The 24,234-nt window shown below is 39.8% G+C and overlaps 1 protein-coding gene across 3 annotated transcripts in view; it reads left to right on the forward strand.

The window, feature by feature from the left end:
* mysm1 (Myb-like, SWIRM and MPN domains 1) overlaps nt 1-24,234 on the forward strand; it is a 105,723-nt gene that overhangs the window by 28,822 nt on the left and 52,667 nt on the right. For all 3 annotated transcript variants that reach the window (XM_043699291.1, XM_043699290.1, XM_043699289.1), the window contains 4 exons: nt 4,826-4,901; nt 11,736-11,834; nt 18,310-19,121; nt 22,030-22,160. In XM_043699291.1, the coding sequence (XP_043555226.1) occupies nt 4,826-4,901; nt 11,736-11,834; nt 18,310-19,121; nt 22,030-22,160 (1,118 nt within the window). The remainder of the gene's footprint in view (nt 1-4,825; nt 4,902-11,735; nt 11,835-18,309; nt 19,122-22,029; nt 22,161-24,234) is intronic.

Consider the following 24,234-nt stretch of genomic DNA (forward strand, 5'->3'; position numbering starts at 1 on the left):
CCCACAACATTAACTAGATCCCCCGGCTTATATAGAATAATTTTTAAAAAACCCAAGGAGGTGGAGAAAATCGTTAAGTAGAGAACAAATAAATAAATCCCTCTCCCCACCCCCCAAGATAATATTAAACAGTAAGGTTAAAAAAAGGGAAAAGGGGGGGATATAAACCAGAGTGGGGAGAAGGCAAGCCAACATCCATTATCTCTTACAATTTATCTAAGAGAGTCCAAACATTCTTTAGCCTTTTCCGGCGATCCGAAGTTATACACGGATCCTTCATCTTTAAAGCGTAGCGTCGCTGGGTAGTGTAAGAAGTACTGAATATTTAAGTCCCTTAAACACTTCTTCGCCTCATTGAATGCCTTCCTCCTTCGGACCAGAGCTGGGGAAAAGTCCTGGAATAACATGATCTTGGATCCTTTATAAATCATGGCTTGGGAACCTTTTCTAAGATTTCTAGAAGCTTCTAGGAGTATCTGCCTCTCCTTATAGCTCTGCAGCCGAAACAGGACCGGGCAGGGACGCTGGTTCGAGCCGGGCCCGCGTATTGCGACCCGGTAGGCCCATTCTACCCTTACCTGGCCTGATCCAGCCTCCAGATTTAAAAGCTGTGGCAGCCATTGTTCGAGAAACGCTGTAAGCTGGCCTTCCTCTTCCCGTTCAGGAAAGCCCAGCAAATGAATATTTTTTCGACGACCTTTAGCTCCGCCCCTCCGACTCGGCGCTCAATTTCCTTAATGTCTCGGTCATGCTTTTGCAGCGCGGCCGAGAGTGAGTCCCATCGACTTCGGGATTCTTCAATAAAGCGTCGATCTTCGCATCCAGTTTGGAGATGATTTCCACGAGGCTTGCCACCGTAGGTAAGACCCCCAGGGCGGCTGCGGACGCCTCTGCTGCAGCTGGAGAGGGTGGGGGAGGGGTTCCTGCTTGCTGAGAGCTGCAGGCTCCCTTCCCTTTAGTCATTTTTACTGAAGATTAGATTGTTTAAATTTAATACTAAGCAACTAATTAAATTAAACAGCTATTTTAAATGATTTGGTGAGTGTGGTGGAGGTGGGTGACCCACTTTGCCAAGTCTTGGGAGGAGCACTGTAGACTCAGACTTGCTGGGTTGCCGCCATCTTGGATCCTCCCTCATCCATCTTGTTTCTAATACTTTATGCATTCATATGTAGTATTTTTAATTTGTTTCTGCCCTCACCCTTCCTATCAACCCCTATTTCACTCAACCTTACGGCATGATCCCTTTTTGAGTTTTCTGCTTCATTGATACCGTTCCACATGTTCAAGTCCATTATCTCCCTGTTCCTGGCCTCTCCAGCCCGAGGAACTGGAAGCAAACCGGAGATAACCACTCTGGACATCCTGCTTTTCAGCTTTCTTCCTAGTTCTCTGAAGTCCTGCTGTAGTATGTTCCTCCTCTTCTTCCCGACATCATTTGGGCTGACATGTACCACCACCTCTAGCTCTTCACCTTTGCCCTTGAGGATTTCCTGCACTCTGTCTGCGATGTCCTTAATCCTGGCACCAGGAAGGCAACACACCATCCTTAAATCCCGCCTGTTGCCACAGAAACCCCGTTAAGTTCCTCTCACTATGGAGTCCCCTATCACCATGGCTCTGTGCGATGTCTGACTCCTCGGCTCTGCCTACACGCCAACTTTTGATTGACAGACCTGACTGCCTCGCGGACTGGCAGTGTCATCTGTCTCTACTGTTTCCAAAAGATTCAACTTGTTTCTGACAGGTACTTCCCCCGCGGTCTCTTGCACCTGTCTCCTTCTGCCTTCCTCATCGTCTTCTCTCTTCTGCTGTCTTCTGGTATGGTCGGTGTAATAACCTCGCTGAAAGTCCTGTCCAGAAGGATCTCGTTCTCTCGGATGAGCCTAAGGTCCTCGAGTTCTTTCTTCAGTGCTGCAACTCTGTCAGTAGCTGAACGTGCACACACTTCCCACAGACATACGAGCCAGACATACCAGAGTCATTGACCTCCCACATCATGCACGTAGCACACTGAACCAGCTGGGCAGTCATGTCTTCACCCTCTTCAACTGTGGCGTAATCACCACTCAACCTCCTTGTCCAAGTCTCCTGAGCTAAAGATTCTCTCTTCTCTCAACAGGAACTTCCCTGGAATCTCTGTGGGGCAAGTCTGTGGACTTTAAAGTTAGGTTAGAGGAGGAGAGTGGGAGGGAGGCCCTACTTTGTAGGAACTGGGGTCTAGAACACACCCACTCAAATAACAATCACTTACCTTTCCAACTGGCTCTGCACTCCGACTTCACTTCTGCCCAGCTCCCGCCGCTCTCTGCTGCAAAAAGACGGTTGGCATCAAGGTAAGTTCTTAAATAACAATCACTTACCTTCCCAACTGGCTCTGTGCTCCGACTTCACTTCCGCCCAGCTCCCTTGTCAAGGAAAAGATCACATGAGCATCAAGAAAATAAGAAAAATAAACCTTCTGTCATTGTAATTTTGAGAACTGTTGATTTAGTATTAAATAAATTTGAAATGAAATATGATTCCTGTTTTGCAGCATTTTAAGTTAATTTGCTTTGATTTCAAGCATCAGTTTTGATTGGAACTTGAAGATTGCAGTCTGAATGCCACTGATTTTAAGATTTGCCTTATCTCTCTGTGATTTTATTTAAAGTGGACATATGGGTAGAAAAGAGGCAACATTAAATGTCAGTTAAATCAAATGGGACTCAATTGTTCTCCATAATGAAGACTTTTGTAGAATTATGAGTTGGGGATTGGAGACTAAACCTGAATTGTTTATATTTTTGATTCAGATTAACGGGAAAATGTATTAAACATGTACAAGACACAACTAACTTCAATGCAATGCTCCTGCATTATTTGTGGAAAGTCAGGCCCTTTTTCTACCATCTCAGAATCTTGAAAATATGGTTGCATTTTACATCAATGAATTATCAAAGCAGTTAGTATTTCAGCCTATACTAACCAGCTAAAGAAATAATACTTTGCAGTTTTCTCAATAAACTTCAAAGCTTGCTAACCAACCTATATAACCAACCAGTTTTGAGGATGGCTCATACCAGACTTAAAATGTTACTTCTATTTCCCTGTCCACAGATGCTGCAAACCTGCTAATTTTCCCCAACCTTTTATGTTTTAAACTGTAAAATACTTTCTAACTTATGATTTACTGCTACAAGTGGTTGAAACAAATTTTAAAAATTTTCATTAAATTTGCAGGAATTATTCTCACTTTTCCCCCCAGTATTTGCGAATTAGAATAATTTGAAAGCATATTTATTTTACTTTCTCATAAACAATAAAATTAATTCTCTATGATAACATAGATCTTGTGAACAACATTAAAGTATTTTATTTTGCAGTCAGTTTGTTATTTACATATCTCCATAAAATACAGCTGTGAAAAATTATACTGATGACACAAGAGCAATTAACCGAGAGACAAAAACATTAGGTCTAAAATACCTAGATACTGACTGGTGGTGGGAAAGAGAGTAGCATTGCAGTGCAGCATAAGCATAAAGCAGCAGCAACAGAGGACAATGAAGGAGACAACAGGCCAGAACAATTAGCAGTATTAAAAACAGGGTTAGCAATTGAAAACAGGCCTTCAATTTACAAGACTGGGAAAATGAAGCAAATTCAGATTCAGTGGAAACCCAGAGTCAGTAAATTGTGGAGCTGGAAAAGCACAGCCGATCAGACAACATCCGAGGAGCAGTAGAGTCGACATTTCGAGCATAAGTTCTGACATTCCTGATGAAGAGCCTATACTCAAAATGTTGACTCTCCTGCTCCTCAGCTGCTGCCTGACTGGCTGTGCTTTTCCAGCATCACACTTTTTGACTCTGATCTCCAGCATCTGCAGTCCTGACTTCCTTCTCCTTCAGTGGAAGCCTAGGCAGCTGGAGAAGGCACAGAACTGGACACTAACAAGGAGACACTATTTTTATACAAAAACACAGAAGAGGAAACCCTGAAATGCAATTGTTTTTAAAAAAAAGCGTCAAGGTGCATCCTAAAGTTGAAAATTAAGTCAAACATTAACTTGTCTGAACAGAAAAATCACTCAAAATATTAATGGTGGTTTTTGGAAAATGTGCAAATTTTCCTGATCACCATCATGCTATGTAATTTTATTGTGGTAGGCTTGCATAGATGGTTCTACATTTCGTGCGAACATAGGAAATTATAGGCTGAATAATGACAGTATAAAAATGTGGCAATGAGAAATCAAGTTACCCAGAAGGGTATATGAATGTGCTCTATTTTAAAAGTACTTTTATCATCTTAGTTTCATACTTAATAAAGCTGTACCAGTATATAGTTAGTATAACTTTATGGTTCTGAATTCGTTAAATGGCTTTATTATTATACTTATGACCTAAGTTTGAAATACGCCACAATTAATGCTTGTTTGAACACTTTGGTGATAGTATAACAGTTGTTAACCAAAGAGAGTAATTCACAGCATAAAAGCACAGTATTTCAAAGCTGAATTAAAAGCATATATATTTAATCAGAATTGGAAAGCAGATGAGAGTTTGAGAGGTTGGATGGAGATTGGAAATATAATTATTCATTTGGCATTATTTGTCAACATGAAAGAAGGTTCACATATGATCTATATATTTCTGTACTAAGAACAGTATTTGCTATTTGCAAGGCTCTCAAGAACTGTAGTAAGTACAGTTTTAAAAACTTGTTTTGCCATGCCTCAAAAAAATGGTGTAATTGCTTCATGTAGTACTAAAAATAACTTGTTTTTTAAACTGCATAAAACTGAATTTAGTTCACATCATAGCTTCAATTTCTACCTTAGGACTCCAGGAACAACAAGCAGTTCTTGGCCAGCACGCTGGACAGCAAAGGAGAAAGAACTTTTTGAGCAAGGGCTGGTAAGAGACTGAAGGAACAATTAAGTAAAGCGGTGATTTACATAGAATGAAGAGCTAAACAATTCACCCAGAGTTCTTATGATTACGATCCAGTAAATTCCTGGGCAACAATTGCATGTGTGAGGAACAAGGATGAGGATTTAATTTGGTTTGGTTATAATTCTCTTTATGGTGTAATATCCTCACACTCAGTCCAGCATCTCCTTAGATATTGGCATAGGTTGGAGAGCTGCCAGCACCAGTGAAGCCATGCCAGCGAATATGTGTTCTAAAGACACTGGAGAAAATTGGCAAGATAACATTCACTTTTCAATTAATTGTAGGATGGTATGTTTTGTGGCCCAACTTTTACATAAGTTGTTCTTCATTTCATACATGCCGCATGTAACATCTAATCTTAGCTAGTGTTGCAAATAAATTGTAGGAGTTAAGAAAGGGTATATTATGATTACTTTGTTATATTGTCATTGATGCAAAAATTAGGTCAATAATTTTTATTTTGAAAGCATATACAAAAGCAGGCCAGCATCATCTCCTTGGGATTGAATGCATTCTCTCCACCATCCCTTAAATTACTGCAAAGATCCTCAAGCTATTTCAGACTGACTGTAAATTCACAACATAAAACAGTTCTCAAGTTGGAGATCACAAGTATTCCTTGGGTGGGAAAATAATCAGAGAGTTATCTTTAAAAGCTGTTAAGGCACTGTTGTTGGGGAAAATTGTAATTTAACCCATTCTTTGCACTCCAACAGAACCAAATCAAACGATGAAATCCCAGTGTATAATGCGAATGGTTTGTTCTTTCATATTGTCAAGGCTAGAGACAGCAGAACTAACTAGTAGACATGATGCAAGAATACAGATTGGAATTTTATTTATATTTATTCATGTTAATTTTCAATATTTGTTTGGTCTTACCATTGTTTCAATTATTTTAGGTAAACAAAACATTTGTTTGAAAACTTAACAGTAATCCAGAGAACCCAGTGAAAGGGCTAGATTCTTCTGGTTACTACTCCATAAAATTGGCCAAACTGAACCAACCCATTGATACATCAAACTTATTTAGAGCATAGAGCATAGAACAATACAGCGCAAAACAGGCTCTTCGGCCCTTGATGTTGTGCCGACCTGTGAACTATTCTCAGCTCATCCCCCTACACTATCCCAAAATCATCCATGTGCTTATCTAAGGATTGTTTAAATCTCCCTAATGTGGGTGAGTTGACTACATTAGCAGGTAGGGCATTTCATGCCCTTACCACTCTCTGCGTAAAGAACCTGCCTCTGACATCTGTCTTAAATCTATCATCCCTCAATTTGTAGTTATGCCCTCTCGTACAAGCTGACATCATCATCCTAGGAAAAAGTATTTCACTGTCTGATCCTCTGATCATCTTGTATGTCTCTATCAAATCCCCCCCTTAGCTGCCTTCTTTCCAATGAGAACAGACGCAAGTTTCTCAGCCTTTCCTCTTAAGACCTTCCCTCCAGACCAGGCAACATCCTGGTAAATCTCCTCTGCACCTTTTCCTATGCTTCCACATCCTTCCTGTAATAAGGACCAGAACTATACACAATATTCCAAGTGCGGCCGCACCAATGTTTTGTATAGTTGCAGCATGATATTGCGGTTCCAGAACTCAATCCCTCTACCAATGAAACCTAACACACTGTATACCTTCTTCACAGCACTATCCGCCTGAGTAGCAACTTTCAGGGATTTATGCATATGGACTCCAAGATCATTCTGCACATCCACACTACTAAGAATCTTTCCATTGACCCAGTATTCTGCCTTCCTGTTATTCTTCCCAAAGTGCATCACCTCACATTTATCGACATTGAACTCCATTTGCCACCTCTTAGCCTAATTTTGCAGTTTATTCAAGTCCCCCTGTAACATTCTTCTAAACTGTTCACTACTCCACCGACTTTAGTGTCACCTGCAAATTTACCAATCCATCCACCTATGCCTGCGTCTAAGTCATTTATAAAAATGACAAACAGCAGTGGTCCCAAAACAGATCTTTGTGGCACACCACTAGTAACTGGACTCCAGACTGAATATTTTCCATCAATCACCACTCGCTGCCTTCTTCCAGAAAGCCAGTTTCTAATCTAAACTGCTAAATTTGGATTATCCCTCAATTCCATGCCTCTGCATTTTCTCCATCAGCCTACCACATGGAATCTTATCAAAGGCTTTACTGAAGTCCATGTATACGACGTCAACTGCCCTACCCTCATCTACATGCTTGGTTACCTTCTCAAAAAACTCAATGAGGTTTGTGAGACACGACCTGCCCTTGACAAAACCATGTTGACTATCTGAAATCAAATTGTTGCTTGCTAGATGATTATAAATCTTATCTCTTATAATCCTTTCCAAAACCTTTCCTACAACAGAAGTAAGGCTGACTGGTCTATAATTACCTGGGTCATCTCTGATGCCCTTCTTGAACAATGGTACAACATTTGCAATCCTCCAGTCCTCAGGTACTAAACCTGTAGACAATGATGACTCAAATATCAAAGCCAACGGCTCTGCTATCTCCTCCCTAGCTTCCCAGAGAAACCTCGGATAAATCCTATCCAACCCAGGGGACTTGTCTACTTTCACTCCTTCTAGAATTGATAACACCTGTTCATAACTAACCTCGATCCTTTCTAGTCTAATATCTCGTACCTCATTCTTTTCCTCCACAATATTCTCCTTTTCCTGAGTGAACATCGATGAGAAATGTTCACTTAGCACCTCTCCGATCTCTACGGGGTCCACACTCAACTCCCCACTTCTGTCTTTGACTGGCCCTATTCCTACCCTAAATAAAAGCAAATTACTGTGGATGCTGGAATCTGAAACCAAAAAAGAGAAAATGCTAGAAATTCTCAGCAAGTCTGGCAGCATCTGTAAGGAGAGAAAAGAGCTGACGTTTTGAGTCCAACTGACCCTTTGTCAAAGCTAAAAAAAGGAGAAATAGGGAGGTATTTATACTAGACTGAGAGAAAGTGAGTCATGGCTCCAGAAGCAAAGGTAGCAATAAAGAGGTAATAATAGTGCATAGAGAGATTATAGGGAGATTAGGAGCTGTGAATAAGGCTGAAACAAGTGGTATGTGACAAAATATGTGGGGGATGGGGGGAGGGATGAAGCAGAGGCAAAATGGAAAACAGGGGAGAAGATTAGCAAAGGGAGAAGAGGAGAGGAAAAAGGTGATGAGAGAGTGGGGAGCGAGAGAAAGAGAGACAATCAAGAAATATGAGGTACAGAACAGTGAAAAAAAAATTAAAAAAAGGTAAATAAAATAAAATTACAGAGCAGAATGAAAACAGAGGGATTGAGATGGGGAAAATCATCTGAAGTTGTTGAATTCAATGTTGAGACCGGCAGGCTGTAACGTGCCGAGTCGGAAGATGAGATGCTGTTCCTCCAGTTTGCATTGAGCTTCACTGGAACATTGCAGCAGGCCAAGGATAGACATGTGGGCATGGGAGCAGGATTGTGTGTTGAAGTGGCAAGCCACGGGAAGGTGCGTACTGACCGAAGGCACTCAGCAAAGCGATCACCCAGTCCGCATTTTGTCTCTCCGACATTGGGGGCAACGAATGCAGTAGACCAAATTGAAAGAGGTACAAGTGAAACGTTGCTTAATCTGAAATGATTGTTTGGGGTCTTGGATGGTGGGCATGGAAGAGGTAAAGGAGCAGGTGTTGCACCTTCTGCGATTGCATGGGAAGGTGCCATGTGTGATGGGAGAGGTGTTAGGGGTGAAGGAGGAGTGGACTAGGTTGTCCCGGAGGGAACGATCTCTGCGGAATTCCTACCCTAATCGTCCTTTTATTCCTCACATACCTATAGAAAACTTTAGGGTCCTCCTTTATTCTATTTGCTAAAGACTGCTCATGTCCTCTCTTTACTCTTCTTAACTCTCTCTTTAAATCCTTTCTGGTTGATCTGTAACTCTCCATCGCCTAATCTGTACCATCTTGCCTCATCAACACATAAGCCTTCTTCTTTACAAGAGATGCAATTTCTCGGTTTCCTTACCTTATCACTTCCTCCCTGCCTGACAGGTCATACCTATCAAGGACACGCAGTATCTGTTCCTTAAACCAGCTCCACATTTCAATAGTCTGCAGCCCCTGCATTTTGCTATCCCATTCTATGCATCCTAATTCTTGTTTAGTCGCATTATAATTGCCCTTGACCTGTGGCATGTACCTGTCCCTTTCCATCGCTAAACTAAACGTAACTGAATTATGGTCACTCTCTCCAAAGTGCTCACCTACAACTAAATCAAACACCTGGCCTGGTTCATTACCCCTCTTGTCGGCCCTTCGACATACTGTGTCTGGAAACCCTCCTGTACATATTGGACAAAAACTGATCCATCTGATGTACTAGAGTTGTAGCATTTCCAGTCAATGTTGGGGAAGTTAAAGTCCCCTATAATGACCACCCTGTTCCTTTCACTCTTACTCAGAATAATTTTGCTAATCCTCTCTTCCACCTCCCCGTCACTCTGTGGTGGCCTATAAAAAAAACTCCCAAGCAGTGTGACCTCTCCTCTCCTGTTTATAACCTCAGCCCACACTACCTCAGTAGATGAGTCGTCATCAAAAATTCTCAGCCACCGTTATACTATCTTTGACTAACAAGGCCATGCCTCTTTTACCGCCTTGCTTGTTTTTAATGAAAGATCTAAACCCTGGAACCTGCAACATCCATTCCTCACCCTGCTCTATCCATGTCTCCGAAATGGCCACAACATCAAAGTCCCAGGTACCTATCCATGCTGCAAGCTCATGATAGTGACATTAATTTTTGACTTTAAATTGTTCTGCAGCTGTTCTTGAAGTAAGCTATAGGATGTTAATTATAACATGCCTGCCATCTATTAAAATCACTGGCTATTGCAAATTTCCCGAATTAACATTACCTTTATGGCCATTGTTGCTTAGGCACAAACATTTTGGTATTAGTGGGCTCTTGGTGACCTGGTGACAGCACAGAATATTAGTACATTAATGTAACATTGTTTGATTCAAATTATCTGCTTTATGTAGTCTCTGATGGAAGAAAGAAATGTGCATATAATTTTAATTTAGTTTTCAAAATTAAAACCTTTTCACTCAGTAGACCTTCTGATATAAACTCATTACATGTGAAACTGCCTGAGGCACTGACATTGCTGCTGCTTCTATTTTAACACTATCATGTGCATTTCTCCATTATGTCAGAAAACATTTAATTGTCAGTTTTGTGTTATCATCAAAAATTTTCAACCATTCTTTTTACAGTTTAATAAATACAACACAAGGACTGCAAAGTATATTGGATAATCAGTGTAGTCAGTATATTTGAGTAATATTCACTTTATCAGTTCCAGATTAGGTTCATGAATCAACTGGAGATCTGAATCTTTCAGTACATTTATTACTTTAATCATTTTTTATTAAAAGGCAAAATGCTGTGACTGTGTGGGTTTCAAAATATTTTTTGTCTGAAATTTTGGTAAGCACTTGTCATAATAAGATTTTACTCCAAATTATATTTCATCTTCAGTCCTAGTTATGATTTTAATAACCAATAAAATGGTCCAGAAAGATTTTTTCCTGAAGGGCTGGTAGGTGTACAATGGTAAAATCATGGCAGCATGATGTCCAGCAATTCTATTAAATCTGACTTCAATGTGTAAATGTAGTTTGATAAAGTTATTCATTAAGTGTATTGGAGAAGTCATTGCTAATATTAACAGATTTATCGAGTAGTCAAGACAGTTATTTATTTCAGTCTCATGTATAGCTTGGCACTATTTTAAATTGCTTTTTAATGGTAACTGCAGGAAAACAGTGTATGTGAATCTATCTCATTAATGTAGTGTCCATTTTTGAATTAATAACTGCATGCCAAACTTTTATTTCATTTTTATAACAAATTTCTCTTGTTAATTTTAGAGGCTTTGGTGAATTTCTTTAATGACTCCTAAAAGATAAATATAGATACCTCCTTTAAAATCATTGCTTTTTGGTTGAGATAGTTAGTCTTGTATTACACAGGAGCTCTGTACTTTGTATGTAGATACTTTCTGTATCTTGAAAATGTCTGAATTATGCTGAAATGAGAGTGTGAAAGTTGAGGTATATTTTAGCTTTCATATGAATTTTAAGAGTTTTTTATATGTCAATTCACACTCATATGACTATCAATTCAACTTCCAGGAATCAGGGATATGAAGCAGAAAATGCCTGGAACTATGTTAGAAGATACAAATCATCTCAGTTTTGAGTGAGAACCAGCCTATGTTCATTCAGGCTACAACCCCTAACTGTCCAAATCTTTTAGATTGTCAATGGCACAACATAGCAGCATCAACGGAAGCATTTTCCAAGTTATTACAATGTGCCCACCCTCAGGAGTATGCTATTTTCTTGTGGTACCTGTGTTTTGTTCTTTTTTTGTTTCTTCCATTTCTCATATAACTGTCTTTATGTAATGTGACATGACTGACAGCAAATTAGGTTGTCAAGTTTGTGCTCATATTGAATTGTAGGCATCTGTGCATTGAGGATCTCTATTCTGTCTGTCTGGAATAATACCTTTACACAGTTGACACAAAGGGGTGACATTTATATCACATGTCTTGCCTGGATTTGACATTCCAGAGCAAAATGCAATATGCTAACCTATTGTGTCATCCTATCCTTCCTTATTTATTCTAATAGAAACTGTAGTCATAGCTTAAGCTCTATACTGCAATTTATGTTGGATTTTCTTTGAATGGTTTAATAAGCATGAGCTATAAAATCAACTTTGTTTACTTTCAGGCCCAATTTGGTCGAAGATGGACAAAAATTGCAAAGCTAATTGAATCACGAACTGTGCTGCAAGTGAAAAGTTATGCCAGACAGTATTTCAAGACAAAGGTGAACTTGGGCAAAGATAACTTTGCCTTTCTGTTTTAAGATCCTATTCTAATTGTATCAAGTTTTTTTGGGGCACTATCGCATGGATACAGTATCTCTCAGGCACCTTTTAATGTACAGGTATTCTCTTTGATAAGGATCAGTTAGACTCGAAGCGTCAGCTCTTTTCTCTCCTTACAGATGCTGGCAAACCTGCTGAGATTTTCCACATTTTCTCATTTTCTCTTTTGGTTTCAGATTCCAGCATCTACAGTAATTTGCTTTTATTAGGTATTCTGTATGTGTTGACTATAGATGGGGGGTTGACACTTAATTTGATGACCCCAATTTTTTTACGTTCCACCTAATCACTATTGATCATTAGATTACCAGAGCCAATGTCCTCTTAACCTAAAATGAATGTGTGTTCACTAAGGATTCTGAAAGATAATAGATAAGATTTGTTCTTTAAGCAATAATGTGCATGCATGGCCACAACAAAATTTCAAAGATATGAGCATTGGAAAAAGATGTGCTATGCAGAACAAGTAACTTTTAAAGGGAACATTGGTGTAAACCCTAATCGATTGCTTTTTGTCCTTGCCTGGATCCAGTACTGGTAGATGTAGCAACACCAACTGATGTCATAGCTGACAGCAAATGACTGGGCATGAATTGCGCTAGCACCTGTAACTATTAGTCTGTGTGACTTAGTGCCATACTAAGAGATTCACTTACTAGCTAAGTGAATGTAGTCGATTCAGTATATCAGGAACATATTTATGTAACCAGCTTGAGAGTGTCAAATAATAATTTACATCTTAAGTTGGTGTTTGTGGAGTTGTCACGTGGCTTTAACCCATTATTTTAAACTTGTTAAACCTCATATTTGCTGAAAAAGTATTGATACATCTAAACATTGGCATTTATTAATTCAAAGTGAATCAATTCAAGTCAGGTGACAATTCAGTTTTGTACTAAATTTCGACTGTCCTATGTTGCTTATTTTAATTCATATTGCATCATTCAAATGTTTTTATATACATGTAACCTATGTTTCACAAAAAAACTTAACTGTGATATGATTTTTTTTTTAATCAGCATCGTGTCATCCTTACTCAAAAATACTGTTTCAACAATTTGTAATACATTTGTGATGTTTTCATATGGGGCTCACTTAGTTGCATATCACTTATTATTTCCTAAAAGATATACAGTTAAAAATGTTAAATGTATAAGCTAAGTATGTTGGAGAATTTTTACTCCCCAACACATCTGAATTGGGGTTGGATGAAATGTAAATTGGGTAACAGCTGCAAAAAATTACAAAGAGATGTGAACACAGCCCAGTCAATCACGAAAACCAGCCTTCCTTCTCGTGACTCCATCTATATTTTCCGCTACCATGGGGAATCAGCCTGCATAATCAAAGACGATTCCTGAAGAAGGGCTCATGCTCGAAACGTCGATTCTCCTGCTCCTTGGATGCTGCCTGACCTGCTGCGCTTTTCCAGCAACACATTTTCAGCTCTGATCTCCAGCATCTGCAGTCCTCACTTTCTCCTCCTACATAATCAAAGATCCTTCCCACCCCAAGTTGTACTCTCTTGCACCTTTTTCCATCAGACAAAAGTTTGAAAATGAATACCAGTAGATTCAAAAACAGCTTCTTCCCTGCTGTTCTCAGACTTTTGAATGAACTTCTCATGTTAGAGGTAATCTTTCTCTGCACCTTTTCTGTAGCTATAACACTATATTCTGCATTCTATACGAATGAGACTCATGGTTGGTGTGTTGTCTCCCAGGTTCCAGGGTCTGTTATGTCTCGGATTGTGTCTTTGGGATCTTGAAGGGAGAGGGTGACCAGCCCCAAGTCGTGGTCCATGTAGGTAGCAAAGACATAGGTAGAAAGAGGGATAGGGATGTAAGGCAGGATTTCAGGGAGCTAGGGTGGAAGCTGAGAGCTAGAACAAAGAGTTGTTATTTCTGGTTTGCTACCCGTGCCACATGATCACAAGGCAAGGAATAGGGAGAGATATCAGCTGAACACGTGGCTGCAGGAATGGTACAGGAGGGAGAGTTTCAGATATATGGATAATTGGGGCTCATTCAGGGTAAAGTGGGACTTCCACTAACAGGACGGTCTTCACTTGAACAGAGGGGTACTAATATCCTGGGTAGGAAATTTGCTGGTGCTATTTGGGTGGGTTTAAACTAGCTCAGCAAGGGGATGGGAACCTGAGGTGTAGTTCCAGTGCACAGGAGGATGTGAGTAGGGAGGGCATGGACAGGATTTCCTGGTCACAGGAGCAAACAGCAAGCTGGTTTGAAGTGTGTCTACTTCAATGCCAGAAGTATCCAAAATAAGGTATGTGAGCTTGCAGCATGGATAGTTACCTGGGACTTCGATGTTGTGGCCGTTTCGGAGATATGGATAGAGCAGGGTGAGGAATAGATGTTGCAGGTTCCAGGGTTTAGATCTTCCATTAAGATCAGGGAAGGTAGTGAAAGAGGGGGAGGTGTGGCTTTGTTAGTCAAGGACATTATAACGGTGGCTGAAAGAACTTTTGACAAGGACTCGTCTATAGAGGTGGTATGGGCTGAGGTTATTAACAGAAGAGGAGAGGTCACACTGCTTGGAGCTTTTATAGGCCTCCGCAAAGTTCCAGGGATGTGGAGGAGAGGATTGGCAAAATGATTCTGGGTAGGAGTGAAAGGAACAGGATGGTCATTATGGGGGACTTTAACTTCCCCAACATTGACTGGAAATGCTATAACTCTAGTATGTCACATTTTGTCCAATGTGTGCAGGAGGGTTTCCTGACACAGTATGTCGAAGAGCTAATGAGAGGAGGGAGGCGACACTAGATCTGGTGCTTGGTAATGAACCAGGCCAGGTGTTTGATTTATGGTAGGTGAGCACTTCAGAGTGAGTGACCATATTTCGGTTATGTTTAGTTTAGCGATGGAAAGGGATAGGTATGTGCTACAGGGCAAGAGATATCGATGGGGGAAGGGCAATTATAATGCGATTAGGCAAGACTAAGGATGCATAGAATGTGGTAGCAAAATGCAGGGGATGGTGGCAATTGAAATGTGGAGCTTACGGAACAGATATTGTGAGTAATTGTATGTCCCTGTCAGGCAGGGAGGAAGTGATAAGGTAAGGGAACCATGGTGTACTACAGAAATCGCATCTCTTGTTAAGCAGAAGAAGCAGGCTTATTTGACGATGAAACGGGATGGTTCAGATGAGGCGATGGAGAGTTACAGGTTAGCTCGGAAGGATTTAAAGATAGAGCGAAGAAGAGCAAAGAGAGGACACGAGCAGTCTTTAGCAAATAAAGGAGAATCCTAAAGCTTTCTATGGTTATGTAAGGAATAAAAGGATGGCTAGGGTAGGAATAGGGTGGGAAGTTGTGTGTGGACCCTTTGGAGATCAGAGAGGTGCTAAACGAATATTTCTCATCTGTTTTCACTCAGGAAAAGGAGAGTATTGTAGAGGAGAAGAATGAGATATGAGATATTAGACAAGAAAGCATTGAGGTTAGTAAGGAAGGGTTGTTAGCAATTCCAGAAGGAGTGAACGTAGGCAAATCCCCTGGGCCAGATGGAATTTATCCAAGGATTCTCTGGGAAGCTAGGGAGGAGGTGTTAGAGCCTTTGGCTTTGATCTGTGAGTCGCTATTGTCTACAGGTTTAGTACCAGAGGACTGGAAGATTACAAATGTTGTGTCTTTGTTCAAGAAGAGATCGCCCGGTAATTGTAGACCAATGAGCCTTATGCATGTTGTAAGATAGGACTTATAATCATCTAGCAAGTAACAATTTGATTGCAGATAGTCAACATGGTTTCATCAAGGGCAGGTCATGCCTCACACACCTCATTGAGTTTTTTGAGAAGTTGACCAAGCATGTAGATGAGGGTAGGGCAGTTGACGTGTTGCACTTGGCTTCAGTAAAACTGATAAGATTCCACATGGTAGGCTGTTGGAGAAAATGCAGAGGCATGGGATTGAGGGTGATTTAGCAGTTTGGATTAGAAACTGGCTTTCTGGAAGAAAGCAGTGAGTGGTGGTTGATGGAAGATATTCAGCCTGGAGTCTGGTTACTTGTGGTGTCCCACAAGGATCTGTTTTGGGACTACTGCTATTTGTCATTTTTCTAAATGACTTGGACACAAGCATAGGTGGATGGGTTAGTAAGTTTGCAGATGACACTAAAGTCGGTAGAGTGGTGGACAGTGTGGAAGAATGTTGCAGGGGGACTTAGATGAACTGCAGAATTGGGCTGAAAGGTGACAAATGGAGTACAATGCAGATAAATGTGAGGTGATTCACTTTGGGAAGAATAACAAAAAGGCAGAATACTGGGTCCTGGAAAGATTCTGGTAGTGTGGATGTGCAGAGGGATCTTGGAGTCCACGTTCATGGATCCCTCAAAGTTGCCATCTAGGTTGATAGTGCTGTTAAAAAGGCATACGGTGTGTTAGGTTTTATTGGTAGAGGGATTGAGTTACAGAGCCTTAATGTCATGAAACTATACAAAAAGCTAGTGCGGCCACACTTGGAGTATTGTGTACAAGTCTGGTCGCCCCAGTACAGGAAGGATGTGGAAGCATTAGAAAAGGTGCAGAGGAGATTTATCACGATGTTGCCTGGTCTGGAGGGAAGGTCTTATGAGGAAACGCTGAGAGACGTGTCTGTTCTCATTGGAAAGAAGGCGGCTAAGAGGGGATTTGATAGAGAAATACAAGATGATCAGAGGATTAGATAGGGCAAACAGTGAAAATTTGTTTTCTTGGATGATGACATTAGTTTGTGCAAGGGACCTTAGCTACAAATTGAGGGGTGACAGATTTAAGACCGATGTCAGAGGCAGTTTCTTTACTCAGTGGTAAGGGCGTGTAATGCCCTGCCTGCTAATGTAGTTAACTCAGCCACATTCGTGAGATTTAAACAATCCTTAGATGATGATGGGTAGTGTAGGAGGATGGGCTTAGATTAGTTCACAGGTTGGTGCAACATCCAGGGCAAAGGGCCTGTTCTGTGCCATATTGTTTTATGTTCTATTGTCCTAATGTAATTAAGTAAAGTATCATTTGTCTGGATTGTGCACAAAACAATACTTTTCACTGTATCTCAGTACATGTGACAATAATAAATCAAATCAAATCTTCATAATATTAACCTTGGGAAACCTGGTATGGGAATCAAATACACCTTCAATTAAAATTAAGTTTTCTTGTGGTACCAGTTGGGGCTAAGTGGCGCAGGACTCCTTCCTTGCCAGTGGACATCATTGGCTGTCCTGTTCTACCTTACCCACTCCACTCCACTGCACAACATGCCCATGATTGGGGAATGACCCTGATGACTCCATTCCCAGAATGATAAGATCAACAACAACCACTGTAACCATACGTTCTCCCCTTCTTACTCCCACATACTCCAATTAAAGGTGCAGAAGATTATTTTACTGTTCTTACAGCATGTAGCCTATTCCAGAGTGTTCTCAGCCCAGCAGGGAAGCAAGCCCATCAGTGTGACTCCTAGATGGGGAATGTTTTGGCAAAGTCAACAAACATTGTAGGCTAAGTGCCTGCTCCTTAACCTACTCATTTGACTATTGTTAAAATTGGATGCAAGTTGTATATTAGTGTTATTCACCAAGTTTTTCTGGAATTGTGTCCATTTCGGTCGGTTTTTATGGATTCTGCAGTATGTTACACTGTCAACATTGGTACGTGCTACAATTTAGACAGTCTCAACACTTGATTTCAAATGTTTCACAATAGGAAATTGAGGTGTGAAGGCAGGTAATAAATACCCTTATTGTGACAGCAGTGGGTATGATTGCAGGCCCAAAGATCTCTTGACTGAGCACAGCCAGTAGAGTTGAAGGAATGCCACTGATGGCTTTCAGGATCGTTATTGGAAATAACGAAAATGAAAAATATGTGTTAGAGTTATATTTGAAAAAATCTTAGAATCACTTTGTAAACTAAACACTATCAGGTACTGTACACCTGAAGCTTGCATACAGTTTCTTAGGGCAATGGTTTAGTTTACCTTGTATTTAACTAATCCCAGCTCTTTGACTTGTGAAAATTAAAACCTCTTGCTCTTTGAAAGAAAATTGCATGTGATTTGCTCTAGAATTACCATATTTGACAGCAAACCTGCCAAGGTGATGGATTAGATTGGACTTGTCTCAAAGATGGTAATTCTAGAGCAAATCAATTTCTGCAATTTTCTTTCAAAGACCAAGAGGTTTTAATTTTCACGAGTCAAAGAGCTGAAATTAGTTAAAATACAAGGTAAACTAAACCATTGCTGCTGTGCTTTTGTTCCCATTGTTTTAAGAAAACTGTATATGTGAATTGTAGTAGGAAGTGATTATACATAATGCAATCTGTTGGAAGCATATATCCGTGTAAGAGTCTACGGCTTTGAAACATTTATATGAAGTTTGTATTTTTCTTTTAATTTCATAGGCAAGAAATGAAAACCCTGTGGAAGAGACAAGTATCTGGTCTGCAAAAACATTTGTGTCTGGAAACGGTGCGAGCCCTTTGAAGATAGCATCAGAGCATTACAGTCCTACATTAGCAAAAGGTCAGGTTTATCCCACTGTCAATACTGTTAAGATTGAGCATATGTCTGATGATGAAGATGTGGATGTCATGGATGAAACAGATAGTGAGAATAATGGGCTTCAGGAGCAGAAGGGAAGAGAAACCCAACTTGCTTCAAAGATGGATGAACCTGAGGTGACTACTTGTAACAATGCATCTGGAGTAGATGACACTCCCACTTCCACTGCGGTTTTGCAAAAATGTTTCCAGATGACAGACCAACAAGAAATGTCCAAACACGATGTCACAAGTAGTAATAAAACTGATAATTTGAAGTTCATGATTGATAGTCAAGAAAATGAAAGATCAGTAAAAACAGCTAATGTAGACTTTATAGGCTACAGCAAATGTGGACATTCTGTCGAGACCAATGAAGGATTAGTAATGCAAATACCTGATTTTCTAGAGTTTAACCAATTAGAGGAAAAAGAGAAAATCCATAATGATATCTGTGCATACAGTTTGCCTGAATCAGTTTGTGAAATGGAAGGGGATGAAGAGACCTGTGATAGCGAAGGAGAAATTTTAAAAACTCCCGTGCAAGAAGTAATATTGGACAAAAACACGATCACAGAAGATGAGAAACAAGCTATCCCTGAGTTTTTTGAAGGACGATCATCAAAAACACCAGAACGCTTTCTGAAAATTCGGAACTATATCTTGGATCAGTGGTAAGGAAGGGCAGTGTTTTAAAACTATTTACGAAAAGTTTCATAACATGTCTGATAGAGTTTTCAGTTTTTAAGGCAATGAATTACTTTGATTCTCTAACCAAATCAAAGCATGTTTGAAATTTGGTTTTGCATTATTTTTGTATGATTCAGCTGAGATGCTGGCGGGTGGGGGGTTAAACAGGATACCCCTGAAATTGGATATGGGTATTGTATTATGCAATTATTTTGTGCTCATTTACAATGAAACAGGAAGTATACGAATTAGGTGCTCTTTGCTAATTATAATGGTTGTGACATGCAATCAGCACTGAATGTGTTGTGAGTGTATGAGGCCAGCATTATGTATAGCACTATTTCCTGTACACTAACCTTTATGAACATCTGCAAACATGTTTCACAAACTCAGCAGGAACCAGTAGAAAGTGGTAAGCAACTACTTGACAAAGTAGATGATTTTTTTTGAAACTCATGGGTGATCTAGATGTATCAATGGGCCCATATGCCGTTCAGAGAGTCATACAGCACAGAAACAGACCCTATGGTTCATTGGGTCCATGCTGAACATAATCCCAAACTCAACTAGTCCCATCTGCCTGCTCCAAGCCCATATCCCTCCAAATCTTTTCTATTCATGTACTTATTGAAATGTCTTTTGAACATTGTAATTGTGCCCTCATCCAACACTTCCTCAGGAAGTTCATTCCACATGCGAACTACCTTCTGTGTAAAACGTATGTCCCTCACATCTTTTTAAATCTCTTTCCTCTCACCTTAAAAATGTGCCCCCTAATTTTGAAATTTCCCATCCTCTGGAAAAGACACCTACCCTTAACCTTGTCTGTATCCCTCATGATTTTATAAGCTTCTATAAGGTTGCCTCTCAACCTCCTACGTTCCAGTGAAAAAAGTCCCAGCCTATCCAGCCTTTCTTTATAATGCAAACCTTCCATATCCGGCAACACCCTGGTAAATCTCTTCTGAGTCCTCTCCAGCTTAATAATATCCTTTCTGTAAGTGGGTGACCAGAACTGGACACAGTAATCCAGAAGAGGCCTTACTAATGTGTACAATCTCAACGTGACTTCCTAACTGGCTCATCATATGTTCAGTTTTTGCATATTGAGGAGGGTGCATTAACTAGAATGGTGAGGTTTACAATCGTGTTGAATTAGTGTTAAAAGCTGACTAATGTTTACCTACATTGTATACTTCTGGCATATACATAACACGCCACATTAATGCCCTCAACAATGTACTGTTTGTAACGAGTTGTGTCTGAAGGGCAGGAGCAATGTGGACACCATTTTTTTTCCTAAACCAGCACCTCTTGTATCAAAGTTACAAGGGCTGTGCAGCCAAATTTTGTGTCCAATAAATCTACTTAAATAATATGACTTTGTAGCTTGATTAGAAATGCTTTTCAGAGTTCTTAAATAAGTATGTGCACTTTACATAATTTTAACATGGTCACTTTATTTAATTATTGTGGTGGACAATATATTATATCTTTCAACGATAAAAAGAACAGGAATAAAAACCTTTTATGTGGCTTCCATTTTAGTTGATCACTCTTTGATTACTCCAGGGTACAGTGAACTGGTGAAATGCTCTCGACAGAACTGGGAAGTTTGTTTCGAATTTTATTTTTCTATTAGTGGGTTTTCCAGGGTCATACTCTAGATTAGAGTTGTGCTGGAAAAGCAGAGCAGGTCAGGCAGCATCAGAGGAGCAGGAAAATCGACGTTTCGGGCAAAAGCCCTTCATCAGGAATAGAGGCAGGAAGCCTGCAGGGTGGAGAGATAAATGGGAGGGGGGTGGGGCCATTCCAGGGTCATACACCTGGAGACAAATTGAACTAAAACCTTCACCATCTCAGCTCAGGATTGTCTTCCTTCATTTACTTCACCTGTTTTGTCCATCTTCCTGGCCTGTGCTTATTGTTACTGCATAGCAATGTCAACTTTGTGACAACACAGAGATGTTGCGGGGGGAGCAAATTTGCGTATCTGTCTCCTACCGACTGTATGATATTCAAAATTTAATATTGTGCTGATGCTGCAATATAGAACATAGTACAGCACAGGAATAAACCGTTCTGCCCACCTTGTTTGTGCTGACCATAATGACATTCTAAACTAATCCTATCTGCTTGCGTATGGTCCATATCCCTCTATTCCCTGCCTGTTCATGTGTATGCCCAAATGCCTCAAAAACTTTGCTAATGTTTCTACTACTATTAGCTCCCTGGTAGTGTGTCTCAGACCCTATTACCCTCTGCAAAAAAGATTTTCTCTTGCTTCACTTATTTTCCATTCTATTACACTGGTAAATTTTGGTGGTATTTAGTTGTTTGCTTTCTCCCTATAAGGGTAATCTGATGGATTAAGGAATCAACTGGTAACTGTTATGTCCACTTTTTAAATAGCTCATTGCTTAGATGATGTGTATCCACAGTGGAAGACCGAGTTATTTTTAAATTTTCGATCCCCACAGAATGGGTTCCTGTCTGTTTAGTATTTTACAGACAGCTGGTCAAAGACTGGGTACACATCTGGTGCCTATGCATCAGGTGATGGAAACTCTTGTAATGCTATTTTGTGGACATATGTCTATTTGTATCATGTTCCTTTATCTCCCTTGAACCCCCATTTATTTTTGCTACTGATATATATTGCATTTTTAACCAATTTTTCTGGAATAGTATGAATAGTTCTCTTTTTCATCTGTTTCTATTCCAATTTAGGGTTACCATACCCAAATGGGAAACTCTCAGCGACTAATAATTGATCACATTTGACACCTTTGACCCTTATTTTAAAAATCATCTTTTTCTGCCCATCCCATGAACTGAAATGTCTGACCGTCTCAAATTGCAGTTTGATGGCTTGTTTGGTTTTTCCTGCAGGGAGAAATCTAAACCCAAATATCTTAATAAAACATCAGTGCGACCAGGACTGAAAAATTGTGGAGATGTGAATTGCATTGGACGGATACACACGTACCTGGAACTAATTGGAGCTATAAACTTTGGCTGTGGTGAGCTGGCAATATGTTTTATTTGCAAGACAAAGCTTTTATATCCAAATCTCAATTTGAATATATTCACTGTCCAGTTCTGTTACAGTTATTGGCTATTGACTCTGGAGAATATCCTATGTGCAAACTGAGCATTATGAGAGCTAGTTTGGACTTTGTTTCGATAACTATTTGGCATTACTTCAATAGTTAAAATGACCAAATGCCAGGCAGAGATTTTCTAGTAATCTGAACAGCTGATTTGTTTCTCTTCCTCATTTTATTTTCATTAATTCCATTTCTTTTTTAAATCCTTCGCTTCCTATTGCTTTCAGACTGCGGAAAATCCTTCTGTCTGACTATCATTGTTGTGTTATTTTATATTTCCTTTGGATGGCGCTATAACTTCTTTTTAGACAACTTCCAGCACTTCAGTTGATCTGGGTGGCAATGTTAAAGTGCAATTCTGCACAATGTGCCATGTGTCAGGAACTGGCTTCCACAGATTACAAAAAGGAGTGAAATAAAGTTAAAAGTAGCAAATATATATCTCAATGTAAATATAAAATGTCAGAAAATATTACCATTATTTTTCTTCTTGATATTAGAAGATAAGGATTCTTCTCCTGTACTAGCCTTCAACATAAAATTGAAACTTGGCAGTTTACTTTTTATAGGATCAAACAATCGAGGCTGTGATGAACTTTAAACCTTAGATGGTTCTGACTGCTTGGTGAGCTGGGATGGAGTTGTAAATATTAAGTCATAACTGGAAGTTCCTAGCTGTGGAGCTGATCAATAGTTGAATTATAAAGCCTTGCCTCATCTCAAGACTGACTCAAGATCTGCAGTTTTTATCTTGTTTCTACATAAATTCATGCAAAAATCCAGAATGCATCCCCAAGTTTGTATTTTATTCATTCATACAAACCTTTTCTTGTCAAATTTAAATTAGTTATATCACAGACCTAATTCCTGACATGCTGTTATTTTTATTATCAAGTACAACATTCATGATTCCACCAACTGAAAAATCACTTTCTTCCACATAGCATTTCACCACTTTTATCTGAAAAAGTCTTTAGAATATACAGTTTTGATCCTAATTAGACATCTATCCGACTCCTTTTAAAGGTATTAACTAATGGAAATTTACAGGTATTAAGGTGTTAGAGTATTCAGTACATATTTTAAAAAAACCATCAGAAGTAGGAGCCGGCATAAGTCATTAGGACCTCTGAGCATCCTCTGCCATTTAGTAAGATTGTGGCTGATTTTCTTTCACCGACATCATATCCCTTGATTTGCTTAGTATTGAAAATTTACCAATTTCTGGCTTGAATATGCTCATCAGCTGAACATTCAATTTGGAATTCCAGTGGTTCTCACCTCTGCGAGTAAAGTAATTTCTCTTTGACTTAGTTGTTTTCATATTCTAAGATTGTGACCCTTAGTTTTAGAATTTCTTATCAGAGGAAACCTCCTCCCAGCATCTACACTTTCAAGCCCCTTAAGAATTTTACAATTTAAATGAGGTCCACTTTCACTCTTCTAAACTCCAGTCTATTCAAGGGAGATTAATTAGCGAGGTTAGATCTCATGGAATACAGGGACAACTAGCCATTTGGATACAGGATTGGCTTAAAGGTAGAAGACAGAGGGTAGTAGTGGAGGGTTGTTTTTCAGACTGGAGGCCTCTGACCAGTGGAGTGCCACAAGAATCGGTGCTGGGCCCTCTACTTTTTGTCATTTACATAAATGATTGGGATGCCAGCGTAAGAGGTACAGTTAGTAAGTTTGCAGATGACACCAAAATTGGAGGTGTAGTGGACAGCGAAGAGGGTTACCTCAGATTACAACAGGATCTGGACCAGATGGGCCAATGGGCTGAGATATGGCAGGTGGAGTTTAATTGAGATAAATGCGAGGCGCTGCATTTTGGGAAAGCAAATCTTAGCAGGACTTATACACTTAATGGTAAGGTCCTCGGGAGTGTTGCTGAACAAAGAGACCTTGGAGTGCAGGTTCATAGCTCCTTGAAAGTGGAGTCGCAGGTACATAGGATAGTGAAGAAGGCATTTGGTATGCTTTTCTT

This window comes from Chiloscyllium plagiosum, chromosome 11 (genome assembly GCF_004010195.1).
Source record: "Chiloscyllium plagiosum isolate BGI_BamShark_2017 chromosome 11, ASM401019v2, whole genome shotgun sequence".
Taxonomy (NCBI): Eukaryota; Metazoa; Chordata; class Chondrichthyes; order Orectolobiformes; family Hemiscylliidae; genus Chiloscyllium; species Chiloscyllium plagiosum.